This window comes from Stigmatopora argus, chromosome 13 (genome assembly GCF_051989625.1).
Source record: "Stigmatopora argus isolate UIUO_Sarg chromosome 13, RoL_Sarg_1.0, whole genome shotgun sequence".
Lineage (NCBI taxonomy): Eukaryota > Metazoa > Chordata > Actinopteri > Syngnathiformes > Syngnathidae > Stigmatopora > Stigmatopora argus.
Genome location: NC_135399.1, coordinates 1,735,581 through 1,755,819, shown reverse-complemented (window position 1 = coordinate 1,755,819; position 20,239 = coordinate 1,735,581). Strand labels below are relative to the sequence as shown.

Genomic DNA, 20,239 nt, shown 5'->3' with positions numbered 1-20,239 from the left:
TGCGTACCCCAGGGAGCCAAACCACTTCAGCCCGGTAGCATTAACCTCTCACCTGATCAAGACATTGGAGATAATCATCCTCAATCACCTCAGCCCCCTGATGAATGCAGAGCTGGACCCTCTGCATTTCGCCTATCGTCCAGGTATTGGTGTGGAAGATGCTACCACCTACCTGATGCACAGGTCTCTTTCACACCTGGAGAACACGGGAAGCACGCTGAGAATGATGTTTTTTGACCTCTCCAGTGCGTTCAACACCATTCAGCCAGTCCTACTGAGAGGGAAACTGGAAGAGGCTGGAGTAAGGAACCACCTAGCCGCATGGATCATCGACTTCCTCACTGACTGTTAGGTTCATCCAATTGTAGGTTTATCCTTAGGTTTTTCCAATTCAGCTTTCAATAAAAAAGGCATCTGTAGTCACATCCCATTTAATTCTTGCAAGAAGAGAATACATCCGGCAGCTCGCCCCACCCAAGATTATTCTAAAGAGCGGCATTATGTCCTGCCCATTTAAGGCTTCAAATCAAAACAATTACAAGGTTATCGATTCCATTTGCGTAAGCAAGAAACAAAACAATTCCATAATCAAGCAAACCTAGCGTCAAACTAGCGTCACAAATTAAAACAATATGCTTGATAGCCATCCGCTGACCCAACAACAATTTAAGCGTCCTTCACCGATCTTCATTGCAAACTCGCATCAGGGGAAAAGGTTGAGGTGTATCTTCCAGTACTCAGTCCTCGGAGCAAGGACTCGGTGTATTGTTTTATGTCTTTGCGAACTCGTATCTCTCGCTGGACCCAGCTGTCCTGGAGAGCGACCTTGGCGTAAGCGTTTGTCTTCGTTGAAAGCGATCAACACATATATATATTGTTTAATATAGTTACACATTTAGGATGAGCATTACTATTCCTAATAAGCAAATATATTGATTAATATAGTAAGCATGTATATTATAAGGCTTTATATTAATTGCAAACACATTTATAATAATGATTACCCCAACATTCCCCCCTATATTATAAATTTGCACATGATCCCCTTAATAAAACTTCCTTTCAGCTTTATTCCATTAATTCCAAATGAACATATAGTAACATCCCAGAATGAACCCAACATTCCCCCCTTTTTTATTATATGTTCGTTATTTATTTTATGGCAAATCCAAGAAGAGAGGGATATCTCCGTTGGCTGTTTTAATTTTACCCGCTTAGGCCCTACTCGTTCGGCAGGTCTGAAAGCAGAAAACAAAATCATTTTCGCCATCATTTTTCATCCTCGGAACTACCATGCTCTTGAAATTCACTGCTGTCGTCAGCACGCTTCATTAGTAGGGGATACAATTCATGCAATTTAGAATTTGTAGGGGCAATCGCAGTGGTCATAAGTCGGCTCATCAAAGATCTTAAGCAGGGAATAATACAACACCCACATAATGTCAAAATCGTAGCAAAAAGGGCTACGGAAAATGCAACAGATTGTGCCAAATTCTTATACTTCCCAAAAGACTTATGCCACCAGCTTTCAAGGGCGGATTCTCTGACTCCAGAATGCTCCTTCATATTGCGGTTGAGGGTCTGCAGGCCACTAATGGCTTGGGTGAGGGACCCACCGGGTGACGTGTTGTTCGGTATGAAGGTGCAACATTGATCTCCAAACATTGCACACACGCCCCCTTGCTCCGCAAGCAGCATATCAACTGCTATGCGATCCTGGAACGCCATAAGACTGGTGGGTGCCAATTGTTCCTTTATCGCCACAAATCCCTGTTCAGTATAGTTTCCAAGTTTTTGGACATTGTAATGCAGGTAATTTATCCAATCAACATTTTTGTTTGGAGTAATTAAAAGAAAAATATACTCCCAACCTGCTGCGATCTGATTAGCCAACTTATACTCATCTGGTACGCCCCGTGGATGCCAATCGCATCAATGTATGTCGGATCACCCTCTCTCCATGCCGATCGACGCCATCGCGAGGGGCCCGCCATCATACCGGATTTCTGTGCAGCCAATTGTATCTCCTCTACTGTAGATGGAAAAACAGACACTGGTAATAGCAGTGAGACCAAGGCACAAAGTCCTGCTGTCATTTTGGCAGGAGTCGTATAATTTGTTTTGACCCCACCACCACCATAGGTCTGTGGAACAAGCCGTGTCGCTTGTGTCTCCCTTCACATATTATATATAGATTACTTCTATGCTTAGTGCGTATTTTATCCCGCAGGTTTTAATATTTCATGCATATTTAAGCTGGCCAGCAAACCCATATTTGTTTATCCATAAATTTAGGTGTTTAACCCTTGTAGCGCTTTGATTTTTAACAAATTTCAAAATCCCCATTCTTTGATATTTGAGCTGCCCATAATGAAGGGAGCTCGCGTGCACTCAGTTAGCAAATTTCTTTTCCGCGGAAGGACATACGTAACACACGCAACACGTAACACACGCAACACAAATGTATACCCTAGCTTGATATACTGTCAGAGTTATATTTGTACCTTTCCGGACCACGGCACAGGACACCCCGTACTGCCCCTAGTTTTATAGACTCCAGCTCTGTCTCTTTTTACCTGGCAGCGACTAGTATACCCAGGGTTTTTAACGCAGTCCCCTGGACGCGTGTCGCAGTCCCCTGGACGCGAGTCACATTTAAAAAAATGGACTTACCAGATATGACCTCAGATGTCTCTTTCAGAGGGTTAGTCGTCGAAACCGTCGAGAACCCAGGCGCTCCTTCGAGTTATCCAGCCCGGAAAAGGGTATTTAAGCGCCGTGCACGGTCTTTCCAGATATCGAACGGGAGCGACCTGGATTCTGCTTCGGTATCTTGACCACAGGCTCGAAGGACCAAATGTTAGGTTCATCCAATTGTAGGTTTATCCTTAGGTTTTTCCAATTCAGCTTTCAATAAAAAAGGCATCTGTAGTCACATCCCATTTAATTCTTGCAAGAAGAGAATACATCCGGCAGCTCGCCCCACCCAAGATTATTCTAAAGAGCGGCATTATGTCCTGCCCATTTAAGGCTTCAAATCAAAACAATTACAAGGTTATCGATTCCATTTGCGTAAGCAAGAAACAAAACAATTCCATAATCAAGCAAACCTAGCGTCAAACTAGCGTCACAAATTAAAACAATATGCTTGATAGCCATCCGCTGACCCAACAACAATTTAAGCGTCCTTCACCGATCTTCATTGCAAACTCGCATCAGGGGAAAAGGTTGAGGTGTATCTTCCAGTACTCAGTCCTCGGAGCAAGGACTCGGTGTATTGTTTTATGTCTTTGCGAACTCGTATCTCTCGCTGGACCCAGCTGTCCTGGAGAGCGACCTTGGCGTAAGCGTTTGTCTTCGTTGAAAGCGATCAACACATATATATATTGTTTAATATAGTTACACATTTAGGATGAGCATTACTATTCCTAATAAGCAAATATATTGATTAATATAGTAAGCATGTATATTATAAGGCTTTATATTAATTGCAAACACATTTATAATAATGATTACCCCAACATTCCCCCCTATATTATAAATTTGCACATGATCCCCTTAATAAAACTTCCTTTCAGCTTTATTCCATTAATTCCAAATGAACATATAGTAACATCCCAGAATGAACCCAACATTCCCCCCTTTTTTATTATATGTTCGTTATTTATTTTATGGCAAATCCAAGAAGAGAGGGATATCTCCGTTGGCTGTTTTAATTTTACCCGCTTAGGCCCTACTCGTTCGGCAGGTCTGAAAGCAGAAAACAAAATCATTTTCGCCATCATTTTTCATCCTCGGAACTACCATGCTCTTGAAATTCACTGCTGTCGTCAGCACGCTTCATTAGTAGGGGATACAATTCATGCAATTTAGAATTTGTAGGGGCAATCGCAGTGGTCATAAGTCGGCTCATCAAAGATCTTAAGCAGGGAATAATACAACACCCACATAATGTCAAAATCGTAGCAAAAAGGGCTACGGAAAATGCAACAGATTGTGCCAAATTCTTATACTTCCCAAAAGACTTATGCCACCAGCTTTCAAGGGCGGATTCTCTGACTCCAGAATGCTCCTTCATATTGCGGTTGAGGGTCTGCAGGCCACTAATGGCTTGGGTGAGGGACCCACCGGGTGACGTGTTGTTCGGTATGAAGGTGCAACATTGATCTCCAAACATTGCACACACGCCCCCTTGCTCCGCAAGCAGCATATCAACTGCTATGCGATCCTGGAACGCCATAAGACTGGTGGGTGCCAATTGTTCCTTTATCGCCACAAATCCCTGTTCAGTATAGTTTCCAAGTTTTTGGACATTGTAATGCAGGTAATTTATCCAATCAACATTTTTGTTTGGAGTAATTAAAAGAAAAATATACTCCCAACCTGCTGCGATCTGATTAGCCAACTTATACTCATCTGGTACGCCCCGTGGATGCCAATCGCATCAATGTATGTCGGATCACCCTCTCTCCATGCCGATCGACGCCATCGCGAGGGGCCCGCCATCATACCGGATTTCTGTGCAGCCAATTGTATCTCCTCTACTGTAGATGGAAAAACAGACACTGGTAATAGCAGTGAGACCAAGGCACAAAGTCCTGCTGTCATTTTGGCAGGAGTCGTATAATTTGTTTTGACCCCACCACCACCATAGGTCTGTGGAACAAGCCGTGTCGCTTGTGTCTCCCTTCACATATTATATATAGATTACTTCTATGCTTAGTGCGTATTTTATCCCGCAGGTTTTAATATTTCATGCATATTTAAGCTGGCCAGCAAACCCATATTTGTTTATCCATAAATTTAGGTGTTTAACCCTTGTAGCGCTTTGATTTTTAACAAATTTCAAAATCCCCATTCTTTGATATTTGAGCTGCCCATAATGAAGGGAGCTCGCGTGCACTCAGTTAGCAAATTTCTTTTCCGCGGAAGGACATACGTAACACACGCAACACGTAACACACGCAACACAAATGTATACCCTAGCTTGATATACTGTCAGAGTTATATTTGTACCTTTCCGGACCACGGCACAGGACACCCCGTACTGCCCCTAGTTTTATAGACTCCAGCTCTGTCTCTTTTTACCTGGCAGCGACTAGTATACCCAGGGTTTTTAACGCAGTCCCCTGGACGCGTGTCGCAGTCCCCTGGACGCGAGTCACATTTAAAAAAATGGACTTACCAGATATGACCTCAGATGTCTCTTTCAGAGGGTTAGTCGTCGAAACCGTCGAGAACCCAGGCGCTCCTTCGAGTTATCCAGCCCGGAAAAGGGTATTTAAGCGCCGTGCACGGTCTTTCCAGATATCGAACGGGAGCGACCTGGATTCTGCTTCGGTATCTTGACCACAGGCTCGAAGGACCAAATGTTAGGTTCATCCAATTGTAGGTTTATCCTTAGGTTTTTCCAATTCAGCTTTCAATAAAAAAGGCATCTGTAGTCACATCCCATTTAATTCTTGCAAGAAGAGAATACATCCGGCAGCTCGCCCCACCCAAGATTATTCTAAAGAGCGGCATTATGTCCTGCCCATTTAAGGCTTCAAATCAAAACAATTACAAGGTTATCGATTCCATTTGCGTAAGCAAGAAACAAAACAATTCCATAATCAAGCAAACCTAGCGTCAAACTAGCGTCACAAATTAAAACAATATGCTTGATAGCCATCCGCTGACCCAACAACAATTTAAGCGTCCTTCACCGATCTTCATTGCAAACTCGCATCAGGGGAAAAGGTTGAGGTGTATCTTCCAGTACTCAGTCCTCGGAGCAAGGACTCGGTGTATTGTTTTATGTCTTTGCGAACTCGTATCTCTCGCTGGACCCAGCTGTCCTGGAGAGCGACCTTGGCGTAAGCGTTTGTCTTCGTTGAAAGCGATCAACACATATATATATTGTTTAATATAGTTACACATTTAGGATGAGCATTACTATTCCTAATAAGCAAATATATTGATTAATATAGTAAGCATGTATATTATAAGGCTTTATATTCATTGCAAACACATTTATAATAATGATTACCCCAACACTGACAGACCACAATATGTGAGACTCCAGGACTGTATGTCTGATGTGGTAGCTTGCAGCACGGGGGCCCCACAAGGCACAGTGCTCTCCTCACTCCTCTTCTCCCTCTACACATCGGATTTCCAACATAATAGAGACACCTGCCACCTCCAGAAGTTCTCTGACGACACCGCTATTATCGGACGAGTGACGGACGGGAACGACCTGGAGTACAGGGGAGTCATCACAGCCTTTGTTGACTGGTGTAGGCAAAACCACCTCTACATCAACACCAGTAAGACAAAGGAAATGGTCATCGATTTTCGGAGGAATCCTCAACAGACCACTCAGGTGAACATCCAGGGTACAGACATTGAAATCGTGGAGAATTTTAAGTACCTGGGTGTTCACCTCAACAACAAACTAGATTGGTCCACAAACATAGATGCCCTGTACAAAAGGGGCCACAGCCGCCTCTATCTACTGAGGAGTCTACGTTCCTTTGGAGTGTGCAGGACACTGCTGAGGACTTTCTACGACACTGTGGTGGCATCTACAGTGTTTTATGCAGTGCTCTGTTGGGGATGCGGGAGCACGGAGAGGGACAGGAACAGGCTGAATAAGCTAGTCAGGAGGGCCAGCTCTGTTCTGGGCTGTCCTCTGGACTCTGTGGAGGAAGTGGGAGAGCGGAGAATGCTGACCAGGATGATGTCCATCATGGACAGCACCTCCCACCCCCTGCATGAGTCTGTGGAGTCCCCCCGAAGCTCCTTTAGCAATAGACTGCGGCACCCTCATTGCAGGAAGGAGCGCTTCCGCAGATCCTTCCTCCCATCAGCTGTCAGGCTCTTTAACAAAAAAAATGGTGTTGAGACCTACCGTATGCATGCATGTATATTTATGTGTATGTATGTATATATGTGCTAAGCAACACGCTTATTTATTTATATATTTATTCATGTATTTATTTATTAACTTACTTTTACCTATCTATTTATGTCTAAAATGCCTTTCCTATTCCTGCATCCTCACCCTCTTGCTACTGTGACAACAAAATTTCCCGAATACGGGATGAATAAAGTTATCCAATCCAATCCAAGCCATTTTCAAGATGGACTATGCCTGAAATACGACAGGATAGGCTCGACTTTCAGCATTAGCTTCGATGGCGATAGAAAAGAAGGAAGAAAGAAAGAAGGATGGAGACTGGGCGGAGCGTTACATTTTTTTCAGTGTTTCTCGTTAGCGAATGGTTAATATTTTACTTCTGATTGGCAAGTGGTCGTGCGTTATCGTATTGTGAGGACATTTGTGTGCATCATTTTAGGACTATTTTGAAGGGAATACAAAAGCAAACAACCCTCGATAGATTACATCTGAAAGTCAGTCAGGGTTGAGGCGGGGCAAATAGAGCCAACCTGGGGGAAGAAAGGTATCAAAATGTCACAAAAAATTAGAATTAAGTTTAGTGTTAGGTTAGATTAAACTTATTTTTGAGTGTGTCAAAATATATATATATATATATATATATATATATATATATATATATATATATATATATATATATATATTTATATATATATATATATATATATATATATATATATATATATATATTACTTTGTTAATAGATGGCGAATTAGAACAAATGCATTTTTTTCCAATCCAATATCATGTTTTTTCAGAGGGTTGGCATGAATTATTTTGTTTTTAGTTCATTTCTATGTGAAACGTTCGTTTGAGTTACGAGCTCGTATCTCGAGGTACCACTGTATGTATGTATGTATGTAAGTATATGTATGTATGTATGTATACGTGTGTATATGTATGTATACGTGTGTATATGTATGTATACGTGTGTATACGTGTGTATACGTGTGTATACGTATGTACGTATGTACGCATGCATGCATGCATGCATGTATGTGTGTATGTATGTATATATATATAGTACAATTAAACTCAGTTTAGTAATATTAAACCACTAGTTATTTGTTACTTTGTTAATAGATGGCGAATTAGAACAAATAATTTTTTTTTCCAATCCAATATCCTGTTTTTTCAGAGGGTTGGAACGAATTAATTTGTTTTTAGTTCATTTCTATGGGAAACGTTCGTTTGAGTTACAACCTTTCTATCTTTTTTTATTACATTTTAATATTTCTTAATACATTCCTTTTTACTTTACTTTGTACTTTTTACTTTAATGTTTTTACAACTTTCTTTGTTCTGCTATTCTGGCTTCTTTCTGCTACTTCTTTTTAAAGAACCATTCAGCCATGCCTATGCTTTCATACGCATGGGAGTAGCTGTGAACAATACGCAGCAGAAGGAGCAACACCTCAATTCCTCTGGAAATTCGGAGCTGGACAAAAGTGCCGGGAGAAGAAGCGACGCTTCAGACCAACCATTTCATTATGGGATAAGATGGAAGAGCTGTCGGCGCTTACCAGGCCGGAAATGGAGTCGAGGCGTTCTACTCTGCTACTGTTGATTGTTCAGCTCCAGACTACTGAGACTACATGCATCACTCCCAAGCCTTTGATTCTCACAATTCATTCCAAATTGTCACGTAACTCGTGCGACGCTGCCTGCCCGAACTACAATGTTGGCCATTTGTTAGCAAACCGTTAACAAAGCTGTTAAATTGTGTTCGATCCATGGCTTCAGTCCATTTTCCAAGCGTTCACACCCGCATTATGCTGTCATTCATGCCAGGCATTTTCTCTGTATAGCTCTGATATGCTGTTTCTTTAAGTATGGAGAGTCTTTTTGAGTTAAAAGCGCTGCAAGCACACTTAAGTCAAATGCCTTGCCACTCCCCTGGGATGTTTTGAATGGATTTACCATAATGCTTGGAATGCGCGGGGAGGCTATTTTTAGGGTGAATGTCCGCTGGGTTGATCGCAATAAGTAGCGTGCCGGCAAGAAAAACCAGTCACGCAAGCGGTCAGGGCCATACAAAAATTGAGTTTAGTGCACAGACAAGACGTACCGACCGATTGGGTGCATTTTAGAGAAAATTTTAGACTTGCACCCTAGTCTTGATCTTTAGGGCCTGTTTACACTGTGACACATCAATGTCACACAACAATACTCTCCATTCTAATGAAGTCACAATTCCTCATGTAAACAATGTAAATCACGGCATGCAGTAGGGGAGTGTACTTTTTCAACACCACGGCAGATACATACAGTTCCTTGAACATACAGTGGGGCAAATAAGTATTTAGTCAGCCAATAATTATTTACTTATTCACTGAAGTTTGAAGTTTCAATTTTGAAAGAAAAGATGTAATACTTCTCGTAATAATTATTAATATCGACTGATACAATGGGGCAAATAAGTATTTCGTCAACCACCAATTGTGCAAGTTATCCCACTTGAAAAGATTAGAGAGGCCTGTAATTGTCAACATGGGTAAACCTCAACCATGAGACAGAATGTGGAAAAAAAAACAGAAAATCACATTGTTTGATTTTTAAAGAATTTATTTGCAAATCATGGTAGAAAATAAGTATTTGGTCAATACCAAAAGTTCATCTCAATACTTTATTATGTACCCTTTGTTGGCAATAACGGAGGCCAAGCATTTTCTGTAATTCTTCACAAGCTTTTCACACACTGTTGCTGGTATTTTGGCCCATTCCTCCATGCAGATCTCCTCTAGAGCAGTGATGTTTTGGGGCTGTCATTGGGCAACACAAACTTTCAACTCCGTCCACAGATTATCTATGGGGTTGAGATCTGGCTAGGCCACTCCAGGACCTTGAAATGCTTCTTACGAAGCCACTCCTTTGTTGCCCTGGCTGTGTGTTTGGATCATTGTCATGCTGAAAGACCCAGCTACGTCTCATCTTCAATGTCCTTGCTGATGGAAGATTTTCACTCAAAATCTCTCGATACATGAACCCATTCATTCCTTCCTTTACACAGATCAGTCGTCCTGGTCCCTTTGCAGAAAAACAGCCCCAAAAGCATGTTTCCACCCCCATGCTTCACAGTGGGTATGGTGTTCTTCGGATGCAATTCAGTATTCTATTTTGGTTTAATCTGACCATAACACATTCTCCCAGTCCTCTTCTGGATCATCCAAATGCTTTCTAGTGAACCGCAGACGGGCCTGGATGTGTAGTGGCTTCAGCAGGGGGACACGTCTGGCAGTGCAGGATTTGAGTCCCTGGCAGTGCATTGTTTTACTGATAGTAGCCTTTGTTACTGTGGTCCCAGCTCTCTATAGGTCATTCACTAGGTCCTGCCGTGTGGTACTGGGGTTTTTGCTCACCGTTCTTGTTATCATTTTGACGCCACGGGTGAGATCTTGCACGGAGCCCCAGATCGAGGGAGATTATCAGTGGTCTTGTATGTCTTTCATTTTCTAATAATTGCTCCCACAGTTGATTTCTTTACACCAAGCGTTTTACCTATTGCAGGTTCAGTCTTCCCAGCTTGGTGCAGGTCTACAATTACCGTAATTACTCGAATATAACGCGCACTCGAAAATAACACGCAGGTAATTTTGGGCCAAAAAAATCTGGAAAAACGCAGTACTCGAATATACTGCGCACCTAAAATTTCCCGCTGACGAAAATCAGAAATCTTACCTTTTTTTCTTCGTTTCACGATTGTTTTGTTCAAACAAATTTATTCATTAGAATCCTTCAAATGAAGAGTTCCTCTCTCTCTTTGTCTGTCCTCTCATACATCTCTTCGTTGAGAATCCTATCAACGTCCACGCTTCCTTCATCCACTTCCTCTTCCTCCCACAACACATCATCCGATTGGCTTTACGAGATGACGTAAAATCCGTGCGTCAAAGTGAGTTTGACAATGCTTTTTTGATCGAAAATTTGTAATTTATTTTAGTTATTGATTATAACACTGAACTGAGAGAGGGTGAACTGAGACGGGTACGAGGCTAGAGGGGGGCAGTGGTGGTCTCGGCTTTACGAGATGACGTAAAATCCGTGCGTCGGCTTCACGAGATGACGTAAAATCCGTGCGTCGGCTCTACGAGATGACGTAAAATCCGTGCGTCAAAGTGAGTTTGACAATGCTTTTTTCGATCGAAAATTTGTAATTTATTTTATTCAATTCAATTTCAATTCAATTTATTTGGCAAGAAAAAGCACCAGGCTAAGGGCCATGTAACAAGACACAAAAAAAAAAAAAAAAAAAAAAAAAATTGTTATTGATTATAACACGCACCCCCAACTATTGGAATTAATTATATAGCAAAAATCTGCGTGTTATATTCGAGTAATTACGGTATGTCTCTGCTGTCCTTCGACAGCTCTCTCTTGGTGATAGTGGAGTTTGGTGTGTGAGAGACTGAGGTAGTGGACAGGTGTCTTTTATACCGATAATGAGTTAAAACAGATGCTATCAATACAGGTAACGAGTGGAGACCTTGTTAGGACTCTTTGACAGCCTGAAATCTTGCTTGTTTGTAGGTGACCAAATACTTATTTTCCCACTCTAATTTAGAAATAAATTCTTTAAAAATCAAACAATGTGATTTTTTTTCACATCGTCTCTCATGGTTGAGGTTTATCCATGTTGAAAATTACAGGCCTCGCTAATCTTTTCATGTAGGAGAACTTGCACAATTGGTGGTTGACTAAATACTTATTTGCCCCACTATATTCCCGTGGCCTGTCCATACAACCGACTTTGTTTTTCAAAATGTATGACGGCCAATTGCAAAATGCTGACTTGAGAGCCATTTCCAATTACCGCTTTTCTACTGGTTAGAAAGAAAAGTCGACAGTTAGTGCCAGGTGTTTAACAAAGAACGGACGCCTTAATACTTTTTTACTGAAATCCGGTCGAGAGATGTATGTGTTATTTGCCAAGAAACCGTTGCGGTTTTAAAAGAATACATAATCAGCTGTCACTTTTTCACCAAGCATTCTAATTACGCCAGCAATCTTTCAACGTGCGGCTACCGGTGCTGACAGGTTGATTGCTATCTTGCAGGCTAAGCAAAAAATCTTCATTCAAGCAACTTCCATCTAGGGAACAAGCACGAAGACAAGTTATTTACTGGCATTCAAACTAGCAAAAACCAGCAAGCCTTTCTGCGAAGGGAAATTTCTTGAAGAGTGCATGGTAGACACGAAGTATTTTATGTCCTGAGAAAAAGAAAAAAAATGAAAAAAATTGTCTATCCCTCAGGTCAGTATTGAAGTAAGTGACGAACACTTATCTAGCAAGCTACACAAAAAGTGGAGTCATTTACATTATATTCTTTGGCAATGGACGAAAGCAATGATATAAAGGACACTGCTCAGCTTTTAGTTTTTATCAGGGGGATTAACAAGAATTTCGAGATAAAAGAGGAGTTTGAATATGGAATCCTTGAAAGAACACGGGGAGAGGATCTATTTCACAGCGTGTCGGCAGTCACCAAATCTGACAGGAAAAAACGTCGGGATGCTCAAGAGAATTCAGGACAGGGTGAAAGAGGACAAACCTGAGCAGGAGATAAGTTTTCTACACTGCATAATGCACCACGAAGCGCTGTGTAAATCCGTGTTGCAGCTTCACCACGTGGTGAAGCCAGTTGTGAAACAGGTTAACTTTATTTGAGCGAGGGGACTTCACCATCGTCAGTTTATTAATTTTCTTGAAGAAAGTGACGGGGATCAGACGGACTTACTTTACCATTCAAATGTCCCCTGGTTAAGTTTAGGAAAGGTATGTAAACATGTGTTGGAGCTCAAACAGGAGATTATTTTGTTTTTTTGGGAGTTACTTGCGAATACAAATGACAAATTACCTGCACTGAATGACACAGTTTGGCTTTGTGATTTAGATTTTACTGTGGACATACTGACACAAGCTGAATTTGAAGCTACAAGGGAAAAAAAAGTTTGTGCATGAGCAACAAAGCTGGTTTTATTTTCGAAGCAAATATCACACAAGTCACTTCCCCACACTGGGTGCGTTAAGAGAGGCCGTGCAACATGTAGAAAAAATACAAGAAATCACAGGATGACCTCCATGAGGAATTCTGCCATTGGTTTTGTGATTTTGGAAAAATTGACAGGGCACTTCAGCTGGTGTCATGTCCCTTCTCACAAGACCTGGAAACGGTTCCACAGGAGTTTCAGTTGGTACTGATTGGTGTTAAAGGACAAGTTCAACTCCCTGAAACTGGATGAGTTTTATGCTTCATTAAGTGGAGTCAAATTTTAAAACATCCAGAAGATGGCACAGAGGATTCTGGTGTTATTTGGCTCTGAATGTGTGTGAACAGACTTTTAGTGTAATGAACACCAACCAGTGGCGGGCCGTGCATTTCACACTAGGCCTTCAGTAGTGCTACGTGTGAATCAATCCAACCCTCAATAAGTATTTAATAGCTATAAAACCTTTACTGCAGCTACAGCTGCGACACATAAAAAAGAATCAATAATAACCTCAAAAATTAGAATATTATTTAGGAAAATAGACACATTTTACTCACCAAACAACCAACAAAATCCACCCTACCTGTGCGTTTCAGGTCCATCAAGAAGTGCTTTTCTATCGCCATCAAAGCTAATGCTGAACGTTGAGTCTGTCCTGTTGTATTTCTGGCATAAGTTTTTATTCTATTTAGGGCTGAAAATGTCCGTTCGACAGAAGCAGTGGACACGGGGATGGTCACTGCCAAACACACTAATGTGTACAGCCGCCCCATGCTCTGACTCAGATTTTTCTGCTGAAGGAAGTCAAGTAGATCAGTGGGAGATTTTCCTGCAAAATCATCCATGGCATACATTACAATCAGTTCTGTTCTTAGCCGAGGCAGATCGAAAAGTGTACTGTGGTTCTGGGTTAAGCTGGAGAAGGCTGCATGTGGGGAAGTTTTCTGGTATTCTCGAAACTTCTGCGGGTCGAGGGAGAGAAACATCAGTCTTTTGTGGTCTTGAAATCTTGTCCGTGTCTGGCAAATAATATTGTCCAGAATCCTGTCGTGGAGTTGGTGGTAGTGCGCTTCACCTCTTCGAGCGCTTGGAGTACCCGCACTGCGTTCGGTGGCCTCGTAGATTTCCTCATATCGGCTCCTCTCTCCTTCAACTATGTCACAAAACTCCTTTACTCTTGCAAGATAAAATTGTACATCCAGTTTGTTGTTCTGTAGTACTGAAAAAAGCATGTCTGAATGCTCAAAAATGCCATTAAATGTGTGAAGCAAAAAACAAAATTCAAAATCATCCAGACGTGCTTTAAATCTATCAGCACACCGCACAGACTACTCGTCGTACTCATCATGATGCTTTAGGATTTAATGAAACAGTTCCTTTAGAGCAGCTCTCTTCTCAAATACTGTATTGACAGCTGTGTACTGCCACGTTGGTGCTACACAAGGCAGACACCGCTAGCAGATTTCATCCAGCGGCTGTGTGCGTCGAGGTGATCGCAAAAAAAATGCAGCAAATCCATTAAGGTGAGCAAAAAATATCTTGCATTCTTTAAGCTTTGAGGCCCCCTGAGTCAGTACTAAATTGAGCCGATGTGCATAGCAGTGTATGAATAAAGCTTACGGTGCTCTCTCCTTAACTTTAGCCTTCACCCCATTTAATCCAGAAGACATGACCGTCATAACACTGTGCCACAACTTTACCCAGACATTCATTTTCCACCAAAAATTGAATGATAAGACCTGCAATGTCATCAGCTCACTTCCCACTGCTACACATTTACAAATCTGACAATAGCAGGGATCAGGTCGTTTTGTATTTTGCCCGACGTGCCACTAATCACTTAATTAGTGGACAGGTGGTAATGTAAATCTGTGTTTCTCTCAGCAATGAGAGAAAGAATTTCCACATATATTCCTTTGTTTGGCGATGCAGTGTTTTCATTGTGTCCCCGAAATGAAAGTTCCTGCTTGCCCCAAAAAATGACAGTTTATCAAACTTTTTAAGATTTCCCTATTTTTCTTTACCTTTTCGTTGTGGCGCTCAGTTTCCCTGTGCACTTGCTCGCTGAACTGTAACTCTACTCGGGTGTGCCTCGGAGCCCGTGAGCGAGGGGTAGCGCTCGTAGTTAGCGAACTGAAAGTGGCGGACAAACCCTTTTCCCGGTTGTAACAGGCTTGCTAGCTTCGGAGTTGACCGCCCATTCTTAATGATGTCCATTTTTTTTCTGGAAAAGTCTGTCTGGAAAATGTCAGCAAATCTGCAACCAAATCCATTTGTTTTCCGGCCATTGTGGGTGGAGTTTGCGAGCTCTGGCTCGCTCACTCTGGCTTTGGCCCGTCTACTCTATCACTAGGCAATCATAGTTTGTGTAAGCGATGGCGTATCTCTACGCCTGCGGGAAGGCCTTGGTGTCACCAAATCGAAATCTGATTGGTTAAAGCAACAATTTTATCGACGCTTGCTTTATGCAGCAGAGCCTGCAGAACTGATTGTGAAGGCCTTGAGGCAGATTTCTGACGCTGGCAACAAATAATGGCTGAAATGTGATTGGTTAAATGCTTCAATATGAAAACACACCGGGAAGCAGTGCAACCAGGGGGAAAGCAATGAAAGGAAGCTGACAGACAATTTGGAATTATTCATGGACAAAATGTAATTTTCTGTGATTCTGATGTTTTTTAGACCAGCAGAGAAAGCCCTGAAGGCCCTGACGGCACACCACTGACATCAACAAAGCACCCTTCAGATCCCAGATGAGTGATGAACACCTCAGCTCTGTTCTGAGAATTGCCACAACAGAATTACCACCAGACTTTGATGCACTGGCTAAAATGTGTAATCAACAACACTGTTCTCATTAAAAGGTATGTTAATACTTTTTTCTGTTTATGTTTCATATGTACTGTTAACGAATGCAGTTTTTTATGTACCGTATCTTGTGTTGACCTGGCCAGTCTGTCGAATTTTCAAAGTCAATGTGGCCCCCGGGCTGAAAAGTTTCCCCACCCATGCCTTATGGGGAACCACAACCCTTTAAAGAACCTACCTAACTCATTCTAGCACTCTACAAGGACCATCCCAGTGATGGTCCTTTCTACCATTTGGGCGCATAAATCTCCAGTGACAGCCACACAGAATCCACTCAAGGACCGGCTTGAGCTCGTTGTCCTCCTCCTGCTTGGCCGCTCACTCTGCAACAGCCATTGAGTGTAATGTACAGCAGGATGGTCCATCAGCAGCACCTCCCTCCAGAAAAATCGATCTCTTACCCGTCCCGCTAGTCGCAGTAACTCCAGCCGTCCACAGCACATGGCCTCATCAAGAGCGCATCATCGTTAGAATGCTAAGCCCCAGCCCAATGGAACCATGCCGAAATTGAATGCCTGAAGCACCTCTAGCCAACGTGCCACTTGAGCTTCAGGTTCTCGGAGGGATATCAGCCACTGCAGTGCAGTTTGGTCCGACCTAATGGTAAAAAGCAAGCCAAACAGGTAATATCGTAAGTGTTTAACAGCCAGGACAACCGCCAACAGTTCAGGCCTTACCACACAATGTCTCTCACGCTTATTGAAGATGCGGCTGAAATAGGCCACCACCCTTTCACCGTCCGGCCCACACTACAACAGGACAAGCTCCCATGCCCACATTGCTCACGTCCATGTCCAGCATGAATGGCAGGGCTAGGTCTGGAATGGTGAGGAGAGGAGCATTGGTGAGCGCCCTCTTGAGCTTGACGAATGCATTCTGACAATCTATTGCCCATGTGAAGGGTTGATTGTTCTGCAGAAGCTGAAAAAAGGGCACCCCAATGTGGGAAAATCCCTTACCGAACCTCCGATAATATGACGACAGTCCCAAGAAACTTGTGAGCTGTACCTATTTTTTTGTTACCGGCCAGTCCTTCATTGCATAAATTTTGTCGTCCAATTTGCAGATGCCCCTGTAATCCAACCTGTGCACCAAGAATTCCACCTCGCCGCAAGAAATTGTATTTCTTCGGGTGAAGTTTTAGTCCAGCTGTTGTGATCCTTCCCAACACCAGTCTCAGGTAACCCAATGCAGCCTGGAAGGACTTCCCATGGACATCCAGATAGACCAAGCACTCCTGCCTGGGGATGTCCACAAGCACCAAGTCCAAATGTTCCTGGCGCATTACGAAGCCCAAACCTCAGGACCTTGAACTGCCAGTGTCCTCTTGTCGTGCAGAATGCGTGAGTGGAATCTGCCAGGATCCACCGCGCAGGTGGAGTGATTAGAACCATGCAGATCCCAATACAAGGTCTAAATTCTCAGACTCCCCTGGAAGAGGATAGCAGTCTTTCCGGGTCACCTTATACAGCGGCCTGTAGTCCACACAGAACCGTGGCCTGGGCCCGTTTTTTCTAGAGACCATGACCATGTTCCCTGCCTCAAGCACGTCACAGAACTCCGCCTGCGGCTTCCTGCAGGGCTATCGGTAGACTACGTGGCCGCACTTTAACTAGACACGCGTCACTGATGTTGATGTAATGCTTCACTAGGTACGTCAGACTCACCTCATTCTTGCAGAGGGAAAATGTCCTTAACTTCCCACAACACTCACCACAACTGCTCTCGTTGCTCTTCATAGGGCACTGAGAACCTGGCAACTTTGTGAGGCAGACAATGTAGTGGCTCATTTGACTGCAGCTCAGGATCTTTAAACTCTTAGTGAATGGTCTCTCAAGCCAAAGTTCCCAAACTGCTTCTGCAGTGCACCAACCAGCGTGTTGTAGTTGAGTCTGTCTCCTCGGTTGAGAAGCAGAAGGCAGTCTGCTGTGTCATCCGTTAGTGATAGGGCAAACTGCAAGGCCCTAGCAGGTTCGGCACGGAATCGGCCAAAAGTTCAAATTGTGCCTTAAATGCTTCCCAGCTTCGTTTACTGGAGAACTTCACAGCAGGGTTAAACTCCACCTCCTTTTTACGCAGCTCCAACTTGGCACACCCGCTCTCATTTTGGCCCAAAATTTCGCAGCCACAGCTAATGTGGTCGTCGTCGTCCCTGGCTGGCATGCTTCCACTTTCACATTCGCACGAGCACCGACCGGGGTCTCCAAACATCCCGTCCAACTTTCTCTCCTTCCAACAAACGGTGTAAATTCAAGCCCGAACTTCTAAAACTGACACTAATGTATTCCCACGTCTTCATGGGAGAAAATAGAGGAGTCAATGATGGCTCTATTGGATTTATTGAATAAAATAAACAATAATTCCCCGGGGCTGCGTCCATGCTTATCTCTCCACTCATTCACCATCCACCAGCCCTCACTTTTAAAGGGGATGCGCATGCTGGACATAGTTTGAGTACTACCGCTCGCACCCAGCTTTCAACTGTGGTCATTTTATTAAAAAAAGTATCTGCTTTTCAGAGTAAGAGAGGATGTGGAATTCTGCCAGTGTAATTGTGGAGAAAGGGAGAAATTCCCGGGAGATTAATGTTAGCCTCCCTACACTACACACCACAGTCGAGATCAAGCGAGCATCGAGAGCCGGCCACCAGGCAGCTGAGCTGGGGTAAGGTACGAGTGGATGTGCCTGTCAACGGCATGGCAGTATTGTCTCCAAAATGTCGAGGACAAAACTAATTATTGTGTTTCCGCCTTAATCGTTTGAGTATTTCTGCATACATTTAAGTTTTCAATGGTGACGTAGTTTATTTGATAAAATACAAAAAGACATGACCAAATTTTGGCAGATGCAGGGAGGAAAGGAGGCACGATTAGTGGTATCTGTGCATGATCAAAATTGAATTGAATTGTAGGATTTTTGCTCTCCGTTTTCACCATCACTGTTAGAATGTGAGGCCATTCCGCAACAGTCATTGGGGTTTGGTGTCAAACCTCACGCTTTAAACATGCCCTTTTTTCGCATTTTCTCTAAAGATCGTTGTCGTGCGAACGTAGCCTTAGATTGGACATGGCTAGTATACTAACATCTACTATGGTTTCAATCCCAACTTTTTTGGATGCCTTCCCTTTATTAGTATAATGGAATACCACATTTACTATACAACAAAAAAGTTTGATTTTTACTCATCAGATGAAATTAAAAGACAAGTGTTGGAGTGTACTAACTTGTTAAAAGGCATAGGAACACTGAGCTGCCCTGTTAAATGTGACTAGTGTTAATGGTGGCAGAGTCTGCTTTAACGTGACGTTACAAATTAACAGAACAATGCATGCATACAACACATGCACTTAAAAAAGCCCGAACACGCGTATGTTCTGATTTTTTTCATCCCGCTCATGCCATAAACCACTTCAAGATGCATTACTAGGCTCTCGTGCGTATGCAAAAGCACCAAAAAGTAGTTTAACCCTATAAAAAGAGGGCGTTTTAGCTATCTAGAAAAAAAGTTTATAAGAAGCATGAAGCGTGAAAGTGTTCTTTTATCCTTCATTTTGAAAAATTGACTTGTATGCAGAAAAAGTTGCTGGGATTCATAGTTTAGCCTTTTCTTTTAGTGTTTAAAAAAAGTATAAATGTGATCTACACCTATCTTAGGTGGAGCTTTTGACTCCTTGCTAGTTACTGTGACAAACTGAAGCATCCTCTTCGGACCAAGTCTTTTATCTTCACTTCAGTTTGTATTGGCCTCCACGTTCTCAACGAAGCTCCCACTTGCCAAGGAATCAATGGACCCTTCCATTAAAGGGCTTGTTAAACAAGTCTGTTTCGCCAAAACTGGACGAGTCGGGTTGCTTGTAGAGTGGGTTAGATGCCTGCAGGACAAACAGAAATAACCGGAAGAAATCAGGAAAAGCATAAAGACCAAAACACAATCAGATAGGAACAGACAAAAATGCAGCCACAGAGATGAACAATGTGTTGGGTTCATTCTGGGATGTTACTATATGTTCATTTGGAATTAATGGAATAAAGCTGAAAGGAAGTTTTATTAAGGGGATCATGTGCAAATTTATAATATAGGGGGGAATGTTGGGGTAATCATTATTATAAATGTGTTTGCAATGAATATAAAGCCTTATAATATACATGCTTACTATATTAATCAATATATTTGCTTATTAGGAATAGTAATGCTCATCCTAAATGTGTAACTATATTAAACAATATATATATATGTGTTGATCGCTTTCAACGAAGACAAACGCTTACGCCAAGGTCGCTCTCCAGGACAGCTGGGATCAGCGAGAGATACAAGTACGCAAGGACATAAAACAATACACTGAGTTCTTGCTCCGAGGACTGAGTACTGGAAGATACACCTCAACCTTTTACCCAGCAGCAGATTTGAAAATACTGCTTTGTTTACATTAAACTGCTTTGCTT

General features: G+C 42.5%; 1 protein-coding gene across 1 annotated transcript in view; it reads right to left on the bottom strand.

The window, feature by feature from the left end:
* Positions 1-18,118: 18,118 nt before the first annotated feature.
* Positions 18,119-20,239, bottom strand: part of itgb5 (integrin, beta 5) — a 95,006-nt gene continuing 92,885 nt past the window's right edge. The window contains exon 16 of the mRNA XM_077617384.1: positions 18,119-19,668. Within this exon, the coding sequence (XP_077473510.1) occupies positions 19,579-19,668 (90 nt within the window). The 3' untranslated portion in view covers positions 18,119-19,578. The remainder of the gene's footprint in view (positions 19,669-20,239) is intronic.